This window comes from Manis pentadactyla, chromosome 10, assembly GCF_030020395.1.
Source record: "Manis pentadactyla isolate mManPen7 chromosome 10, mManPen7.hap1, whole genome shotgun sequence".
NCBI lineage: Eukaryota > Metazoa > Chordata > Mammalia > Pholidota > Manidae > Manis > Manis pentadactyla.
Window position 1 is genome coordinate 10,969,285 of NC_080028.1, and position 19,083 is coordinate 10,988,367.

Sequence of the window (19,083 nt, forward strand, 5' to 3'; positions counted from 1 at the left end):
TAGTGAGGGACCCGAGAAGAACAGAACCTTCCTACAGCCTTGAGTGACAGGGCCAGGCTGTGTTCACACCACTGCCCAGGAGAGTGCTAGCTCCGAGCGTTTCTCCTTCCTCCTCCACACCACCACGCAACCCAGCTCTACCCATCCCAGGACCATCACTCCCAGCCGCCCAGGCTGCCCAGGAAGGAGGGCCGTTTTCTCAGAGAAGTCCTCCAATTGAATGGCATTGGACAGAGTAGGCAAAAATTCTGCACTCAATGACATGAAGTGACTCTTACTCTAACAGGAAAGTGTCAGAACATCTGGTATGGTTCCCTGTGTCAAATCGTGGTCCAGACAAGGCTATCATTTAGCTTGTAAAAGACTCATCATCAAAAGATCACACTAATAATTTCTAAAAACCAACCAATGATTTGGGGCATATTAGATTAATTGGATGAATTATTTGCATTTCACCTTTTAACTTGGTAAGCACTTTCATGATATATATTTTATGCATTTAGAAAATAAAAGGGAATGTTTAGCTTTGTCTATATATTAATTTGTATGAGCCACCCAGTTGCTAAATACTTTGGATGTCATCCCCACCTCCACCCAACCTGAGCCACACAGTTCATGGCGTTGTCCCTAACGCTACCAATCACCACACCCCTCCCACAACCTCAGTCTTTCGCATCCACAGTCTTGACTCCCATGTCCCACCTTTCCGGCTCCAATAACTCTTTAACCCCACCACCCTAGACTTCCAGTGCAATGAGCCCACACTTTCCCACTGCCCCTTCACCCAGCTTAGAGTCTGGTCCATCTTCATAATCTCTGCCTTTCCACCTCCCCTTCTTGCATTCATCTCACAGCCCCCCAGCCTGGTTAAAGGCAACCCTCCAGCTAGACTCAGCCACACCCTAATGTGGCTGGAGAAAAGCACAGAATCTCAAGAGGAACCTTCAAGCCACCAACACACACACTCACTTGAGCCTAGTCCATGCCTTCTCCCACGCATGGAGAAAATCTCACTTCCTTCCCCCTCCCTCAGATCTCCAACCCCACCTCCCCTTCCTCACTCTCAGTTAATGATCCTGCTTCCCATTTCTTCAAGAAAATAGGAGCAACCAGAGGAGAAGCTCCCTAAGGCCCCACCCTGTCTACTCATTTCCTGCACCTCCACCTGTACTCACAGGTGTCGCCATCCCTCCTGGTACAGGGGACGCACCATCATCCACCCCACATGAGACCACATTTGCACCTACGTTCTGGAGTTCATCCCTTCTCGCATTGCTCCTGTATTGCTCCCTTTTCTCCCGGGGTCACCAATTCTCTCTCTACCGGAACATTCCCACCAGCATCACTCATGACTCAACATCTCCCCCCAACACGGAGCAGCCAGCCAAGGGGTGCACGGAGCAAGGGGGCAGAGAGAGGTTGAGGGAACAACAAAGGACGTGTTAGACCAGCCAGACCAGCAAGTTCAAAGGTCCTGTGGTAAGAGGGAGCATACAGGAAGGCAGACGGAGATGGTGTGAGCACAGGGGAGGTGAGGCCAGAGGTTGGGGTCCGGCCCTGTTTAAGATGCTGAGCTTTCCCTCAGAACACTGGGAGGCTGCTGAGGGTTTCAAGCTGGAGGTGGCTTGATCAGATTTGCATTTTCAAAGGATCATTATGATTACTCTGTAGAGAGGGATAAGAGCAGGTAGCAAATGGCCACTGGGGAGGCTTCTGCAGTCACACATGGAGGCCAGGATGGCAGCCTGGTGGAGGACGTTGCTCTTGGTGGAGAGAAATCAACGTGCTTGAGAGATACTGAGACGGAGGTCATAACAGATGGAACCTGCAGGAGGAGGAGAGGTGGGCGATGCCGACTAGGCCCTGGCTTGCACAGGAAGCAGGGGAGGCCTTTGCTGAGCGAGCCAACCCAGAGGACCGGGTTTGAGGGAAACATCAGGAATTTACTTTCAGACCTGCTGAGCACACAGTGCCTTTGAAACGCCCACCAGAAGACATCAGACAGGCAGTTGGATACCCAGGTCTGAACGAGGATTGTCTGGAGTGCTTATTATTGCACACCACCTCTCAACAAGCATTTCTTGAGCCCTTCTTCTGTGCCAGATTCTGTGCTGGGAGGCAACAGGCCGAGGGTGACTGAGGCCCAGGCTGTCAGAGGAGCAGCAGGCTGAATGGAGAGCAGGCACAGGCGTGGCCCACAGCATGAAGCATTGGGCCCTTAGAAGAGAAACATGCAGGCACCACTGGAAGCCCTTGGTGTGGGTTAAGGAGTATCCTTGATGTGTGAGGAGCCTCAGGGCCCATCAGTGCCTCTCTCCACGCCTCACCTCCTGCCCGGATCCCTTATAAAGATGCCTGGCACCAAGTCGGCACTGACAAAATATTTGTCAGATTGAATTCAGAGAAAATGAAAGTGCTTTGCAAAGTGATTTTCAAATACACTGATTTGTAATTTTAACAACAGGAAGGATATTTTATCCTCTTAGCAGCCCAATACAAAGATTCTCCTCAGGAGAGAAGGGTGCATGATTGGGTGAGGGGTAAGCTCCTAAGGGAGGTTGAGGCCTCCTGTTAATGCACCACGATGCATGAGAACAGAGCAGGGACCTGCTAGGGACAGCAGAGAAGCAGGGAGACAACAAGGGTGGGTGGGCGAACAAGAACAGGGATTGCCTGGAACACTTTAGAGATGAGAACCTGCCCCATGGGAGCATTTTAAGTGGAATGCTGTGCTCTTGAGACCCTACAAAGCTTCCGTAAAGTTACTAGAAGTCCCTATGTGACCTGGGGAATTGTTTTCTTACAGAAGTCAGAAAAGAGGGTGAATTTGGTAGAGAGAGAGTAAATGGGTTGGGGGTAACCACCTTATCTTCTCTGTAATAGCATATAACAGCTAGAAATACCTAAAATACTTTTCTTTATATAAGTACACCTGTATATGCAGGTGTATATAATATATGTAGGTCTATGCAATAATGCTTTAAATTTTCTAATTAATATCTATAGTACATAAGAAAACCTACTTTACAGGATATGGAGGCTCAGAACTCTGCTGAAAAATAAAATGCTAGCATATATTGAGGACTGTGTTAATTAGGTTATATTAGCTACTGTCACAGAAAAATCCCAAATGTCAATGGCTGAATATAGTGAAAGTCCATTTCTCTGCCCTCAAGCACTTTTACTAATGTGTCAGGTACTGTTCTGAGCACTTTTTGTGTGTCAATGCATTTAATTCCCACGGCAACCTATGAAGAATTCTATGATCTCCACTTTCAGATGAGGAAGCAGGCAACTCAGTGGTCCTGAGCTGGACCCAGGCAGCGCAGCTACAGACCCTGCCTCTCACTGACTGTGCTGCCTCTTCCAGCACAGTTTTATATGTTCATTCAGAGGAAGTTAGACAATATTTGCCATACCTACCCTGGTGGTGGGGATACAATGGTGACTGCAACACACAAAAGCCTCTGGTGTCATTAAACGGACATAACTCTCAATTCTATTTTACACATCAGTTCTTATGAAGATCAAATTAAATAGGCCACTCATTCACTTAGTGATGGTTGCAGGGTGGGGGTGGGGGTGGGGTGCTGCTGTGGCACTGGGCTAGGAGTTTCACCTGAGCTGGTTCTCACCTTCTCAGCCATTACCAAGGAAATTATTTAGTCAAAGGGCCTTTGTTTGAGCCCTGATTCCACTTCCTGGCCACGAGATAATTTAGTCTCTCTGAGTGTCAGTTTCTTCATCTGTAAAATGGAGATAATATCCTTCTCACAGGCCTGTGGTAGAGCCAAAATGTGTCCTCGCTCAAGAGACTGGCAGAGGGCCTAGGCCCCAGTGGGGGCTCAAACCTCAGGGTATTTCAGAGCTGTTGGGGGCTGGGTACACAGTGAATACCATGCTATGTAGATTAGAAAGTGCTTTGCAAGTTCATCTAAAGGGCTTTGGGGATGTTTGTCAGCATCAGTGTGGGGTCAGCCTTCTTTCAAAATCAATCTGCCTTCTCACATGCAAAATGCAGGGTGACCCCCAGCAGAGCTCGGGCACAGAGGTGAGTGCACTGTGTGGGACCATGTACAGCAGGCTGCTCTGTGGCAGGCCTCAGCCTGGAATCCAACCTCCGCAGCCCACCAAGCTTCAGCTAATCCTCAGATGATTCACTGCAGGCATGGAAGGCTAGGTTTTGAAGTTTTAGGCCTTAGATCCTCTCCACAGCACCGAGGATATATATGTTTTGATTCACCAGGCAGATGTCCAAACAGACAAAGTGATATCTTCTTTCAGGGGCTAGGGAGAGAGCTGAGCCAGCTTCAGAAGCATGAGAAGTCAGGAAGAGGCTAGCAGGTTCTAAACCCCCAGAAACTATGTCACATGTGCCCTTGCCCCTCTTGTTTTCCAGGGAACTTCAAAGGTCTCTGCAAGCAAATCGATCACTTCCCAGAGGATGCAGATTATGAAGCTGACACAGCAGAATATTTCCTCCGTGAGTGCATGCAATTTTTTATCTCCCTTCTGGTAGTGGGTCCTGCCCTTCCATACTTCAGAGTTCCGAAGGCCAGGACTATCTAGAGGTGCCTGCCTCAGCAAAAGACAGGAAAAAGCTGAGCTTCCCTCCTGTGAGGCTAAAACTTTATGCATGATGTTCCCTCTGGGTGTTACACCCTTCTCTCCCCTCTTTGTCTGGTAAACTCCTACTTATCCTCCAGGTTTCAGCAGAAACATCACCTTCTCCAGGAAGTCTTCCGAGGTGGTTCCCAGAGCACAGCACCTTTATCATGCAGTGAGGTCCTTGTCTATTTGAGCAACCATTTCCCTCACAATCCTGCCAACTCTGCTGGGCCAGGGATTCTATCATGCTCATTATTATATTCCCAGCCCAGTGTCCTGCACATAATAAATGGTCAGTAAATATTTCTTGAATAACTCAATAAGGAAACTCATCAGGCAGTGCCAGATTGAAACTTAAACTGAAATAAATGAGATTTTTTTTTTCTTTCCCCACAAGTCCAAGTTAATCCTGATGTAATAGTTGCAATTTTAGATCCACCTGAGATATATTTCAAAAGAAAGCATTTTGAGTCCTAAAGAAATTTTCTCAAGAATCAGCAAAGGCTAACAAGGTAAAATATTCTCTGAGAAAGGGATTCCGAGGAGAGGGGCTAAGGGTCCTTGATGCCTGGGACAGCAAAGCCGCCTGCTCAGAAGTGGTTGAAAGCGCTGCCAGAGATTGTCGGGCAGCTCCTCCAGAGAAGACTTTCTCTCCTCGTAGGAGCGTCCCCCCCCCCAGCTCCCAGGTGCCGGCTGAAGCCTGCCTCCCAGCCCCTGCTGCAGAGGGTTAGCATTACCTCTGGAATACTTTTATGAAAAACGTAGGAGGTATTTTATTACATGGATTACCCCTGTGTCTCTCCATAATTACTCCTCGTATCAAACCCAACTCTCGGGTCAGCCTGGAAACTGGGTTTCATTGAAAAGCCCACGGAACGTGAAGTCAGCCAGGCGGCTGAGAAAAGAAAGGAAGGGAACACAGTGTAATTTATAGATTTCTTTTTAAAGGGGGAAAATATCTTACAATGTTCATCATCTCCTTTTATGAATCCCTGCAAGGCCCTGCTCGTAAATGGAATTGCTGAAGGGAATTTGGTTAGTTGTCATTCACCATTACCATGTCCGAGGCTCTTGAAGGAGCCTGGTGGTAGTATAAAGGCAGACTGATCGCCTTCCGTATGCTTAGTGCTGGTGAGATCAAGGTGAGCAAGTGAGACACAGTTCGTGGCTCCAGGTAGAGCACAGCCTGGCGGGGAGTAACCTCAGAGGAATAGCTGGATTTGACACAGCACAGTGGAGATGCAGCCTGCACACAAAGGTGAAGGTGGGGGTCAAGGCCAAGTCCCTGCTGGAACCCCACTGGTAAGCATAGAGAAGGTGCAGTACTTCACCAGCTAGACGCCAAGTATTTGGGACAGGAACTTTGTCTCATTCGTTGCTGTGCCCAGAATAGCTCCTGGAACATCATAGGCGCTCAATAAATGCTGTTTGTTAAGTAAAAAATATTCAGTGGCCATTACTAACTACTCTATACCTCCATTTCCTTATTTTTAAAGACAGAAGAGTTTAGGGTGTTTGGTTCATGTTGGTGTTCCCTGGACAAAAGACTTACACTAGCAGCATAGGATTCCATGGGTCTGATTTGAGTTGACTTAACCCAACAATATTTTTTGAGCATCTATAACAGGGGAGAGCAAATATTTTCTGTAAAGAGACAGATAGTAAATATATTAGGGTTTGTGGGCCATAGAGTCTCTGTCCTAACTACTCAACCTGGCCCTTAGAGCACAAAAACAGCATAGACAATATGGAAGCAAATGAGTACGGATGTGCTCCAGTGAAACTTTACTTTATTTACAAAAACAGGTGGCAGGCTACCTTTGGCATAGTTCCCTAACCGCTGATCTATAATACATTAATCTTGGGCTAGACAACAAAAGCAATTTTTCTAAAGCTAGACGATGTGAGTTTCTATCGTCCTCTATTAAGTTCTAACCTGCCTGGCTAGAGAAGCTAGAAAACAGGGATCATTCTAGAAGGATCCCCAGCCCCACTTCGGAGGGGCGAGCAGGGGCCCAGGGAGGTGGGTGGGGCTGTGCTTGGAGGTGGCGGGACTGCACCGGGTGGGTGGAGCCTGAGTCCACTCCCGTTCAGGTCTGTTAAACCCATCCTCACAGTACCTGCCACACTGGGAGGCCCTGAGAGGGGCTGAAGCCTCCCCTTTCCCAGAGGTCCCACTGATGATAAACAGCCCATGAAGGAAACGTGTCTGGTGTGACACAGGCCGTGACAGAAGGAAGTGTGTGCTGAGGGAGCCTGGCCCACACACCCAAACCCGAACCAGAAGAGGTTATTTCTTCTCTCAAACAGATCCCTAGAGAAGGTGGTACAAAGCTGAAACTAGGACTCTAGAAGCAGTCATTCATTTATTCATTCTCTCCAGCCTTTCCCTAAGCACTCCCTAGGGGCAGGGCACTACTGCAGCGCAGGGGAGGTGCCTTCCTGAAGGTCACATTCCAGCGGAGGAAACAAGCAATAACCTGCACACAAGGCCTTGAGGGGGTGGACTGTGGCAGGGGGGAGGGGCAGGGGACAGGGAGGGCTGTCACCTAGATGAGGAGGCCAGGACAGCTTCTCCAAAGGAAGAAAGGGAATGGGCTAACAGGATTTCGGCGAAGCGCATACCTGAGGAGGGAATGGCAAGGGCAGAGGCCTTATTAAGGCAGGAACAAGCCAGGGTATCTGAGGATCAGAAGGGAAGCTGGCCCGGCTGGGCAGAGCGCATGAGTGGAGGGCATCCAACGGCATGAGGTCGGCGAGACAGCAAAGGAGCTTGATCGTGTGGAGAAGAAATCAGAATTTATTCTAAGTGTGATGGGAGCCGTGAGCAGGGAGGGGCACTGGTTTGGAAGGTCGATTCTGGCTGCTGGCCAGGGCTGCTGCAGCGATCCCGGTGAGGGGCTGCGGCGGCTGGAGCAGGTGTGAGCTGTGGTGCCGGCCAGAAGTGAGGGGCTGTTTGGGAGGCAGAGCTGACAGCACCAGGGGTGACCAGCCAGGTGACTGGGGGTGGGATGTGCGGCGGGACGCTGCCGGGTTTCCAGGGGACACTAGAAAACTGTGAGGACGAACACGGGGGGCTGGAGACTCAGGAGGGTGCGAAGGGGCTTAGTGGGGAGGGGCGCCAGAGCTCTGGGTGCCCAGACCAGGCATCCCTGGTCTTGATCATTCACATTCAGCCTGCCTCGGACTCGGAGGGGCAGCAGGGCAGTAGAGCAGCTTCCAGAAAGACAGCTAGGATATTTTGTCTCCTTCCTCTCAGCTCTAGATCCTCAGTCCAGCTGGTGGAACCAGGAGGGCAGGAGTTGCCCGGGCCACCTCACTGGCCACTCCTCCTCAGCCTCCTTCCCTGCGGCCTCCCCATCTTCTGGCCTCCAACCTTGGAGCCCTGGGTCCTGGTTCCTGCACCTCTCCTCTCTCTGCTCCACTCCCTTCATGCATTCATCCCATCTCATGGCCTTAAGTATCATCCATATCATCCACATGTGAGCTGTCAACTCACACACTGCTGTCTCTGGCCAGGCTCTGTCCCATGAGCCCCAGACTCCAGGACATCTCCCCAGGGAGTCCCAGAGGCCTCCCTAACTTGATGTGACCAACACTGAGCTCTGATCTTCCCCTATCCCAACCTTGGACTCAAACCCGGACTCCTTCCTTTCCCTGGAAATCAACATGCAGCCATTCAGCAAATCCTGGGAATATTTTCAGGATCTGACCCCTTTCCACCTCCTTCCCTGCTACCACCTTGTTTCAAGGTATCAACATCTCTTGTTCAGATTATTGCAACAGGCTCCTAACTGTTATACATGCTTCGGCCCTTGCCCTATTTCAGTTTCTTATGAACACAGAAGCCAGAGTGTCCTATTAAAATGTGAGATGGTGTCACCCCTCTGCTCAGACACACCAGTGGCTTCCTATGTTGATAATCAGAGCAAACCCCCAAGTCCTTGCTATCACCCACAGGCCCCCAGGTCCTTTCTGCAATTGCTGTTCTTTTGCCCCTCCTTGTTCACTCCTTTCTTGTCTTACTGGCCTCAGTCCTTTCCTCAAACATTCCAGGCTGCTCCTGTACAGGGCCTTTGCACTTGCTGTTCCTTCTGCCTGGAACACCTCTCCCCCAGCTATCCACACGGCTCACTCTCACATCCTTCAGATCTTTGCCCAAACTTCACAGTGAGGGCTTTATTGACTCTGGAGTTTCCTATCCCACTTTCCTGCTTGATTTTTCTCCACATCACTTCTCACAGCTTAGCAAACTGTATAACCAACTTGTTAATTTCATTTACTATAGCTTGCAAGTGCCATGAGGGACAGGCCTTTGTTTTGTCTGCTGCCAAAAAGGACCCACACCTCCTGGGCAGCGCAGATTGCTTCTGGCCTCCTGAGTACCAAGATGCTTAGGCCATAGAGCAAAGGAAAAGACACTCAGAGGGTTTAGGGGGAGCTATGGCTCTGCCTGGCAAAGCCTGCAGTCCCACACTTCTACGTGTTCAGGCCTTCATCCATTCGAGAAGTGTGCTGGCCCCATGCCAGGCTCTGGGCTGGCCACTGGGGAGTAAGAGTTGGTTCAGAACAGAACCTGCCCCAAAGGCAAGCAGAGTCTGGTGGACTGTGTCCCCGACCTTGGTAACAGCCGGAGCTCTAGTTGCCTTTCTGGGAGCTGCCCAGCTGCCCCTCTGAGTCCAAGGCAGTCTGAGGTTGAACAGTCAAAGCCAGGGATGCCTGGTCTGGGCACCCAGAGCCCTGGAGCCCCTCCCCACTAAGCCCCGTCCCACCCTCCTGAATCTCCAGCCCCCCTTGTTCTTCCTCACAGTCTAGAATTCTAGTGTCCCCTGGAAACCTGGCAGCGTCCCGCCGCACATCCCACCTCCAATCACCTGGCCGGTCACCCCTGGTGCTGTCAGCTCTGCCTCCCAAACAGCCCCTCACTTCTGGCCGGCACCACAGCTCACACCTGCTCCAGTCGCCACAGCCCCTCACCGGGATCACTGCAGCAGCCCTGGCCAGCAGCCAGAATTGACCTTCCAAACCAGTGCCCCTCCCTGCTCACGGTTCCAGTCACACTTAGAATAAATTCTGATTTCTTTTCCATACGATCAAGCTCCTCTGCTGTCTCCCTGACCTCACGCCGTAGGATTATACATGAAGTAGGAGTTGACACCTTCCCAGAGAGTCTCTGACAACCCAAGACGAGACGGGCAGGATGAGTTCCCCAGGGCAGCTGTGGGCCGTGAACAGACACCTGTAAGGGAGGAAGAAAGCACCCAAGGCAAGGGGGACTGACCCGAGAACTATTTGGCGGAGGGGGTGTGTGCGTGTACAGGAGAAGGCAGAACCCAACCGTGGGCCTCAGCCCATCCTGCCCAGGTTCAAGCCCACTCTCCCACATGTCAGTTAACCTCCCTAGGCCCTGGTTTCCTCACAACGGGGGGCAGCGACCACTGGCACCTTCCCAGGGTTGAAATGAGACGTAAGTGAGTCAGGACACAACAGCTCCTCATACCAGCTGGAGCACAGAAAGCGCTCAGCAGGCACTGGCCATTACTGTGGCGTATATTACACGGTGAAAGGTGCAAAGGATCCAGACCAAGCAGGGAAGGGACAGGAGCAGTGCCAAGAGGAGGGTTCAGTTTTCAGGAGGGTGGTCGGAAAGGTCCTCACTGGGAAGGACACGTTTGAGCAGACCTGTAGGAGGGGTCATGCAGATATCCTGAGAAAAGCGTGCGGGCAGAGGGAACACCCAGCACAAGGTCTCTGACTGGCCTCCTCAGGGACTGCCAAGGGGCCACGTGGTTAGGTGTGACTAAGCCAGTGGCCAGGCGAGGACTGAGGGGCTCAGCTTTACTCTGAGAGGGGATCACAGAAAGGTTCTGGGCAGAGGAGAGGAAAGGACAGATGTCCACACTAACAGCATCACTCGGGTGCTGCTGAAGGACCGGCTGTAGGATCTGCGTAAGAGCCGGGGAACAGCAGGAGATGACGCCACACCCATTCAGTAGCCACTGAAGTAGCCCAAACCGTAGAGACAGCATCCTTTGCCTTGCGCTAGCCTCCAGACAGCTCTGGACGCAGCTTCTGCCTGGCCACAGCTCCCAGGACAGGGAGTCAGGGTCTTGAGCTTACTTGCTACCTTATAAAACTGGATAGAAAAAATATTTTTCAGAGACATTTGTGGAGGGCCCCACACCTCTGGGTCCTCATTCAGACACTGTCCCCCACATACACACCCCACATGCCCAGCCTGCCACTTCCTCAGCTGCCTTCCCTGGCCCCTCAGCCATCTGTACCCTCTGTCCTCCTGTCCTCCCACATGCAGAAGTAAGATATTCATTAAAATATTCTTTTCATCTCCTGTCTGTTTGTCAGTCCTTCTTTCTTATCTTATCCTAGTTTTGATTTTGTGCTTTCTCTTTTCTTTGCAATGTGTCTGCTGCTTCTTTCTGGACCACTTCACCACATACATTCACTCAGTGAGCTTGTATCAGGAGCCTTCAGAGCATCTCTGGCTCTGAACTACGTGGTAGGGACAGAGAGAATAAAGAGAGAACTAAAAGAAAAGCCACAGACCTTCCCTCATTGAACCCCATGGCTTGTGGTGGAAGCATATTTATAAACAAGTATAATAATAACTCATTTATCAAATTTATTATATGTTTACTAAATGCCCTCAAAGTCTTATCTAAGTGCATTATAAGAATCACCTCTAATCCTCACAACAATCTTAGAAGGCAGGCACTATTACCATCCCCATTTTACAGATGAGGAAATTGAGGCACAGAGAGGTAAGATAACTTGCATAAACTTACACAGCTAATAAATGCTAAAGCCAGATTCAGCCCCAGGCCATGTGATTGTCTAACCACTCTAATATACTACTTCTCAATGGGCCCAAAGTGCCCCAAAGCACAGAGGAAGGAGCTAATAACCTTGCCTAAGGAAGTCAAGGAAGACTTTATGGAAGAGGGGGTTTTGATGGATGAATAGAAGTTTTACTGAGTAAAAAAGAGCAGGAAAAATATGCTAGTAAGAAAGGTCAGTATGTCAAACGTTAGAAGCATGCAATGACATCACACAGAAGTTTGCTGAGGCTGGACAAGAAGGAACATGGGGACCAGGAGGCATGAGGAGGGAGGTGGGCAGAGGCCAAGTTACACACAGCCCTGTGGGCCTCCTGAGGTACTGGAGTTTGGTCCTTTAGGCAGAGGAGCCACTGCAGGGCTGTGAGCAGAGCAGTGGCTCGCTCTCTCTCCCTCCCTAGTATTGCTAAGCAAACTCAGCTCTGGTCCTGTGGCCATGAAACCCCCGCTCCTGTGGGCTGCTCTCTCCTCCTCCCTTCATCCCTCCAGCTGACAGTCATGCCGTTCTCTCCCTCTGGCCTTCTGTGTTCTGCAGGGGCCGTAAGGGCCTCGAGCATTTTCCCGATCCTGAGTGTGATTCTGCTTTTCATGGGAGGACTCTGCATTGCAGCCAGTGAGTTCTACAAGACTCGACACAACATCATCCTGAGTGCCGGCATCTTCTTCGTGTCTGCAGGTAACAGCCCCTGAGCCAGGGAGGCCAAAGCCCAGGCCTGCAGTGGGAGGAGGCTACGGTTTGGTGCTCAGCAGCCAGGAGGATCAGCAGAGAGAGGCAGGAGGGCAGAGAGGAACCAGGCTGGCAATGGGTCATGTTCCAGGGAAGGCAGGTGTGCTGGGGTTCCCACCCTACAACAACGCCCAAGCCCTGCAATGAGTCCTTCCTGAACATCCCCAGACCCTGTCCCTTAACCCACTGGCCCATCTTCCTCCCACCTCTTAAGAAAGGGTTCAAATCCCAGGCCCCTTCCAGGTTACTGGGCCTATCCTCACCTGCCCTCTCCCCTCACGGTCCTACTCAGGTGGGAGCAGGCAGCACCCAAAACCTCATTTCTCAGCCTAGTTACATGACAAGTCATATTTGCTTTAGATCCAAAAAAAGAACATGAGCTGCAGCAGGAGCCATTTACTAAGAATGACTAACGTTTGAATAGCACTTAGCACATCCCAGACTCAAACAGCTTCATGTGTACTAACTCATTTACTCCCTCTCCATGGTCCTACAGGAGTCTATACCGTTCATTATCCCCATTTTACAGATCTGGAAACCCAAACAAAGCTTACCTTGTCAAAGGCTTTGAATTCAGGCAGTCTGGCTCCAAAAGCTGGTCTTAACCCCCTACTACACCAGCTGCAAATATCCTTGCAACCTTGAGGAAGTTACTTAACCTCCCTGTGATCCACTTCCTCATTTGCAAACCCCTTCAAAAGTACTCAACAGTGAAGGCAGGTAGTAAATGCTCCATGAACAGCATCTATTCTTCTTCTTCCGTACTCTAGAATGCCTCTCTCTTCCCTCCCCTCTTCCCATATCTCCGTTCCCATTAGCTCTTCCCTTCCTGGGTCTCTCAGAGGAAAGACAAAACGTTCAAGTGACGTTTGCCCATGTCCCTCTGTACTAATTCACGCATTCAGTATGAAGTGCTGGACCAGGGAAGGCCCATCATGGCCCTGTGCCTTCATCCTGCCCGGTGCCTGCCAGCCTGCTGAGAAACTAACCTTCCTCTCCGATTCCGCCCCGCCCCGCCCCTCCGTGCCCACGCTGGGCCCCACAGGTCTGAGCAACATCATTGGCATCATAGTGTACATATCTGCCAATGCCGGAGACCCCTCCAAGAGCGACTCCAAAAAGAATAGTTACTCCTACGGCTGGTCCTTCTACTTCGGGGCCCTGTCCTTCATCATCGCTGAGATGGTCGGGGTGCTGGCCGTGCACATGTTTATCGACCGGCACAAACAGCTGCGGGCCACGGCTCGCGCCACGGACTACCTCCAGGCCTCCGCCATCACCCGCATCCCCAGCTACCGCTACCGCTACCAGCGCCGCAGCCGCTCCAGCTCCCGCTCCACCGAGCCCTCACACTCCAGGGACGCCTCCCCCGTGGGCATCAAGGGCTTCAGCACCCTGCCGTCCACGGAGATCTCCATGTACACCCTCAGCAGGGAGCCCCTGAAGGCCGCCACCACGCCCACCGCCACCTACAACTCCGACAGGGACAACAGCTTCCTCCAAGTTCACAACTGTATCCAGAAGGAGAACAAGGACTCTCTCCACTCCAACACAGCCAACCGCCGGACCACGCCCGTCTGAAGCCCGCGGGGGGCCTCGCCACGCGGTCCCTGTCCCTGTCCCTGTCCCCGCCGGAGCCGGGAAGGAGGGGCAGCCGGGCCGGGCCGGGGGGCAAGGGGCGGGAACCACACCATCCCGGGGGGAAACCTTCCAAAAGCAAAAAAAACAAAAAAAGAGAAAAACTTAAGTAACTTAAAAATATATATATAAGAGGAACAAAGAAGCAAAACAACAGGAAATGTGAAAAACATAAACGAGGGAAGGAAAAACAAACTTTAAAAAGCGAGAGAGGATAAAAAATTTAAAATAGAAAATAAATCTAAAAGAAAATGCATGATTTCCCATGTACCATTATTTTAACATTTAATAAAAAACCAATTTAAATGAAAAAATAAAAGGGAACCAAGATAACGTTAAAGCAAAAAATGAGGAGCAGAAAGGAAAGGGGATGTTCTTTGCATTTATCAGGGGTTTATGTTACTACTTTTTTTTTTTAATGCAGGAGTTACTTTTCTGTTCCCTGTAACCCCAAGCGGGCTCTGCCTCCCTGAGCGAGTCGGGGGTGGAGACTCAGGGGCCCCAGGACCAGGAGAGCCCGTCGGTCACTGCCAGTTCCCTGGAGCCTCTGGACGGGTGCACCGGGAAAGCTGGGCAAGCTCTGCGGCTTGGAAGCCGGCTCCACCCAGCATTGATGGGGCAATTCTAGGCCTCCAGGTGACCCAAGAGTCCTTGGTCCCTCCTGTTTGAAAGGTGCCTGGAGGAGGGTGCACTTGGGGCTTGCGCAGCCCCCAGGTTCCCAGTCCTTAATGGCCCTTAACCCACTGTGATGACTTCCTAGGCCTTGAGGGAAGGGAAGGAGAGGGGATGGCTGCCAGTGGCTTGCCAAGATGCCTGAAACCCCGGGATCCTCAGGGTGAGCCATTGGGGTCACTGCCCCAAGCTCCTGTCCTTGGGGTCAGGAGATGCCCACCCCCGGGGGACATAAAGCAGCTCTCCCTCCTCACCTCTCACCTCAGGGCCATGCAATGACCCTGGGGTGATGGTGGACCCCCAGACTCACCGGCCCCCCAGCCCCCTGGGAAGGGGGCTCATTGACCCTTTGGGGGTCCTTGGACACACTGAAGCCCCTCTGGGGCCCAGCAGGTCCAACAATGACATTGCAAAAAGGTTTCTTTTTACAAAAGAAAAAGGAAAAACAAGTGGTGATTTTTTTTTAATAAAAAAACCACAGACTATAAATAAATGTAAATATATAAGTGGATTTACTTGCAAGAAAACCAGATAGTATTTTTCTTTTAATTCTTTTCCAGCTTTAAACTGTGAAAACAAAAACTGGGGTGGGTTGGGGGACTTAAAATTTAGCAGGGAACTTATAAAGTGGAAACAGAAAACAAATATACAAATCCATTAAAAAAAAATAAGTTGGGAGAGATTAGAGCTGGGCTTAATGCAGGAGGGAGAGGAGAAAGGCCCTAGGAAGCTACAGAGAGTTTCTATGATGAAAGTTCTCTTCCTTATACCAGGAAGGTGCTGCTAATGTAGAAGAGAGAGACAGAATCACAATCGAGTATCCGGTCTACACAAAGGAGATCGTACACCCCACTCACACACACACAGTACACATCCACAATCCTCTAGGCCCAACACTAGAATCACTCACAGGTGTACACACTCAGTCTAAACCCTTGCATCCTTATATGAAGCCAAAGGCAGGGTGCCAAGAAGACTGATTCATGCCCTCCAAAGCCACTGACGACAACAACAACAACACACACACACACACACACACACACACACACACACACTCACATGCATAGAAAAGGCACCAGTCTAGAATCCAGCTCTAGATTCTGGAATCTGTTGCGTGGCCCCCTGGGCCTCAATTTCCCCTGTGTGAACAAGTGGACTGACCCAAATGAGCTCCAAAAGCCCATTCTTATTCTTGGTGTGGATGACTTTTAGGATCTGCCATCTGCACAGACGAAGGCGCCAGTGATGACCAAAATAGCTGCCATCCAGCACGCAGACATTGAGAATATTCCCAAATCGTCAGTCAGCCACTCAGCCACACAAACAGACACACACACACACACACACACACACACACACACACCATATGCCTCCTCACTGTGCTCCCAAACCCCTACCCCCACATCCAATGTCAAAGCAAAAATACATACATATGAGCAAACGTATCCTGCCATTGGGACAGAGAGGGAAAAGACACCAGAGGTCCCCAAAGCCACTCTTCGTTTTGTTCCATTTGTGTCCCCTTTCTCTAGCGCCACAACACGGTCACAGAGAGTGAAGGGGCTTCCTTGAGAGAAGAGATCAGCCACCAGGCCTCCCTCACTATCTTCAGCGGCCAGAAAATAAAAGGGAGGAGGAGTCCTTTGAGGTTTGCTGGGAGGGGTTTAGGCCAAGGGGATGGAGGGGAGAGCTTTACAAAGTTCGGTCCCAGGGTGAGGACCAACTCCAAAAATTAAACTTAAACCACTAATGAAAGTCTGGGGGCATCCCATGTTGCTCCCCTTTCTTCCCAGAGCAACAAGGGCCAGTTCAGACTGAGAGAAATCCAACAATTCTCCTGAGCTCAAATTTCAGCCCAGCCTGCCAGTTAGCCACTCTGCTAAGGTCAGGGGCTCCTACTGACCCCTCAGCACATCTTGGTTTGCCTCTTTCTTGACACTGGCCTGGCCTGAAGTTTCTTAAGTTGAGCTCGGGGGAGCTAGGGGGAGTAACTACTGAGGCTTTTGTCTGGGCAAGAAAAGCTCTTTTCTCAGGTCAGCAGCAGCTGGAACCTTAAACTCAGCCTGCACCACAAGGCAAAGCATCTGCCAAGCAGCCCAGAGGTGCACAAGGGGCCATGGGGCCCTGGGGCAGAACGGTGTGGGCCAACGCCAGGCCTCGTAACAACCCACAGTGTTTCTCAGTCTGGGCAGAAATTACAATAGCTCCCTCCCCAACTCCAGCCTTGCCCACCACCTACCCAGATTCCAAACCTAACAGGATCAAGGACTAGAGAAAAGGGAGAGGCCCCAAGAAAATGGCAAGCAAACGGATGCTGCCCAAAGAGGAAAACTGGCCCCAAGTCTCTGCATTTTGGCAGGGTGTTTGGGATGACAATCAGCTCTTCTTTCCAGGCCATGAGGCCTGGGGCCTGGCTGTGGGTGGCAGTGAGAAAGGGCTAGGGGACCCAGAGGGAAGGAGCCAGACTACAAGGGTGCTGCTTGCCAGGGTGGACGATTGCTCATGTCCAGCTCAAACCAGTTCAAGAAACCAATCTCCATTTTATTTTCTTGGTGGGTCCTTTTTCTTTTTTTTCAGACTGTTAACAGAAAAAAATTTTAAAAAGCAGAAAACAAAAAAAAGAAAAAAAATCCTGGTACATGAAATAAAGATTTTTTTTATAGCTTGGTCCTCACTTCAGTGGATTTCTTTAATTGCTTTCCCAACTCCTGGCATCCTGTTTAAAAGCATCCTAAAGCCACAGATTCTGAGTTGGGGGATGGCTTAGAAGCCAGGTAGTAGAATGTCCCTACTCCCTAGGTCATGAGACTTCCCTTAAATATCCCTTACTGATGCTTGCATACCTCCAACGACAGGAAGCTCACCCTCTATGTAGGCAGCCCCAAACGGTGCTGGGCAGCACTCATTGGTCAAAGTCTCCTCTGCACAAATTTTAATCTACTTCTTTCTTTGAATCCAGTAACACTGAAAGAGTCCCTTCCCTTTTCAGCATAACAGCCCCTCAGACAGTTGAAGGCCATGAGCACAACATCCTTAAGTTTTCTGTTTTAGAATAAACCAACCCAGCTCAACATCCTAATGACACTCCAGGGTTTCGATTTTTCCCATGAAAGCGTGCAGCCCAGAATAAACATGACCCTGTGGATGTACTCAGAGGGTCCCTGCACAGGGGTGCTCCTCAAAGGGGACCATGGATTGGGAGACAAGTAGGAAGCGTCTAGCAGGGGGCCCTAGACTCTCCTAACTTGAAGAGAAGAAAGGCAAGATGGGCTTGTCTTAGTCAGCTCGGGCTGCTAACAAAATTCCACAGACTGGGTGACTTAAATAACAGATGCTTATTTCTGTAGATCTGAAGGTTGGAAGTCCAAGATCAAGACAGGTTCGGTTCTTGGTGAGAGCTCTCCCTGCCTGGCAGGTGGCCACCTTCTCTCTAAGTCCTCACATAGCAGAGAGAGAGTGAGCTCTGCTCCTCCTTCCTCTTCTTACAGGGCAAAAATCCCATGATGGAGACCCCACCCTCATGACCTCATCTAACTCTAATCAGCTCCCAAAGACCCTCACCTCCAAATACCATCACATTGGAACCTAAGAGCTTCAGAATATGTATTTTGGCAGGGCACAAAAATTCAGCCCATAACAGAACGCTAACAGGGGGATTTGACCTTTAAAACTAAAAAGGTCCCTTTTGAAGGCAGCTAAAGGGTTAGCCCACCAATGTCCAGCCTGGTCTGGTCAAAGTGCCAGGGTCAGCTATTTGAAGGAAGACTGTAAATGCCTTGCAAAATTCATTAAATACATTTAATGTAGTTCATTCTAACTTTAAAACACTGCCATACCAAAGAGGATGGGAGGAAAGAAGGTATTTCAAAATCAAATCAAGATTTAAAAAACAAAAAATAATTCATCTGTTAGCAAACTGTAAAATGCTTCTCCTCCTCCTGTCGCCTTCCTGGGCCCACCTTCCCACCACGACCACCTTTACTGATTTTATCCTTGATTCAGAAGGTCAGATAGAAACTCACGACTGAACATATGACAAACAGGAAAAAGGAAAGCCGACCAAAGCTTCTTTAAAATGAATACATTATAATACACAGCTCTGAAAAAAGGAAAGAGCTTCATTCTGTCCTACTGATATCTATTACCACAATCAAAACAAAGGAACGGAGGTCTCATTCATCACAATGGCTGGGATTCACCGGCCTGGTAATTTCAGTATTTTTACTCTGAGAGCCAGAAGAATGGTCTCTGGGGAGCATCCAAATCACTTTAAAGCCGCGGCGCAAAGACGGGGCCTGGGAAGAGTCCCAGACGTCATGACCCCATCCTGACAGAGACCAGGGCTTCTTCATGAGCCCCTTCTTCACAGGAAGTGGGGTCTTTGGAAGGGAAGATGTTGTCTAAGACACAGGAGAGGAAGCTTCTTAGCTATTATATGGCTCCTCTTGGGTTTCAAGAGGAAGGAGATAGCATGCAAGGAGACCTGAGTGACATAAACCTAAGGGAAGGGCAGCCCTGTACCCTGAGGCCCCGGAAAACTCCACTCCAGAATTGGCCCATGTTCAGAACTCCCTGCTCAATTCA

General features: G+C 50.2%; 1 protein-coding gene and 1 long non-coding RNA gene across 2 annotated transcripts in view; one reads left to right on the forward strand and one right to left on the reverse strand.

The window, feature by feature from the left end:
* Positions 1-13,789, forward strand: part of CACNG2 (calcium voltage-gated channel auxiliary subunit gamma 2) — a 105,257-nt gene extending 91,468 nt beyond the window's left edge. Inside the window, exons 2-4 of the mRNA XM_036891026.2 lie at positions 4,400-4,483; positions 11,998-12,138; positions 13,235-13,789. Coding sequence (XP_036746921.1) covers positions 4,400-4,483; positions 11,998-12,138; positions 13,235-13,770 — 761 coding nt within the window. The 3' untranslated portion in view covers positions 13,771-13,789. The remainder of the gene's footprint in view (positions 1-4,399; positions 4,484-11,997; positions 12,139-13,234) is intronic.
* Positions 1-19,083, reverse strand: part of LOC118915338 (uncharacterized) — a 175,971-nt gene that overhangs the window by 139,684 nt on the left and 17,204 nt on the right. The window lies entirely within an intron of this gene.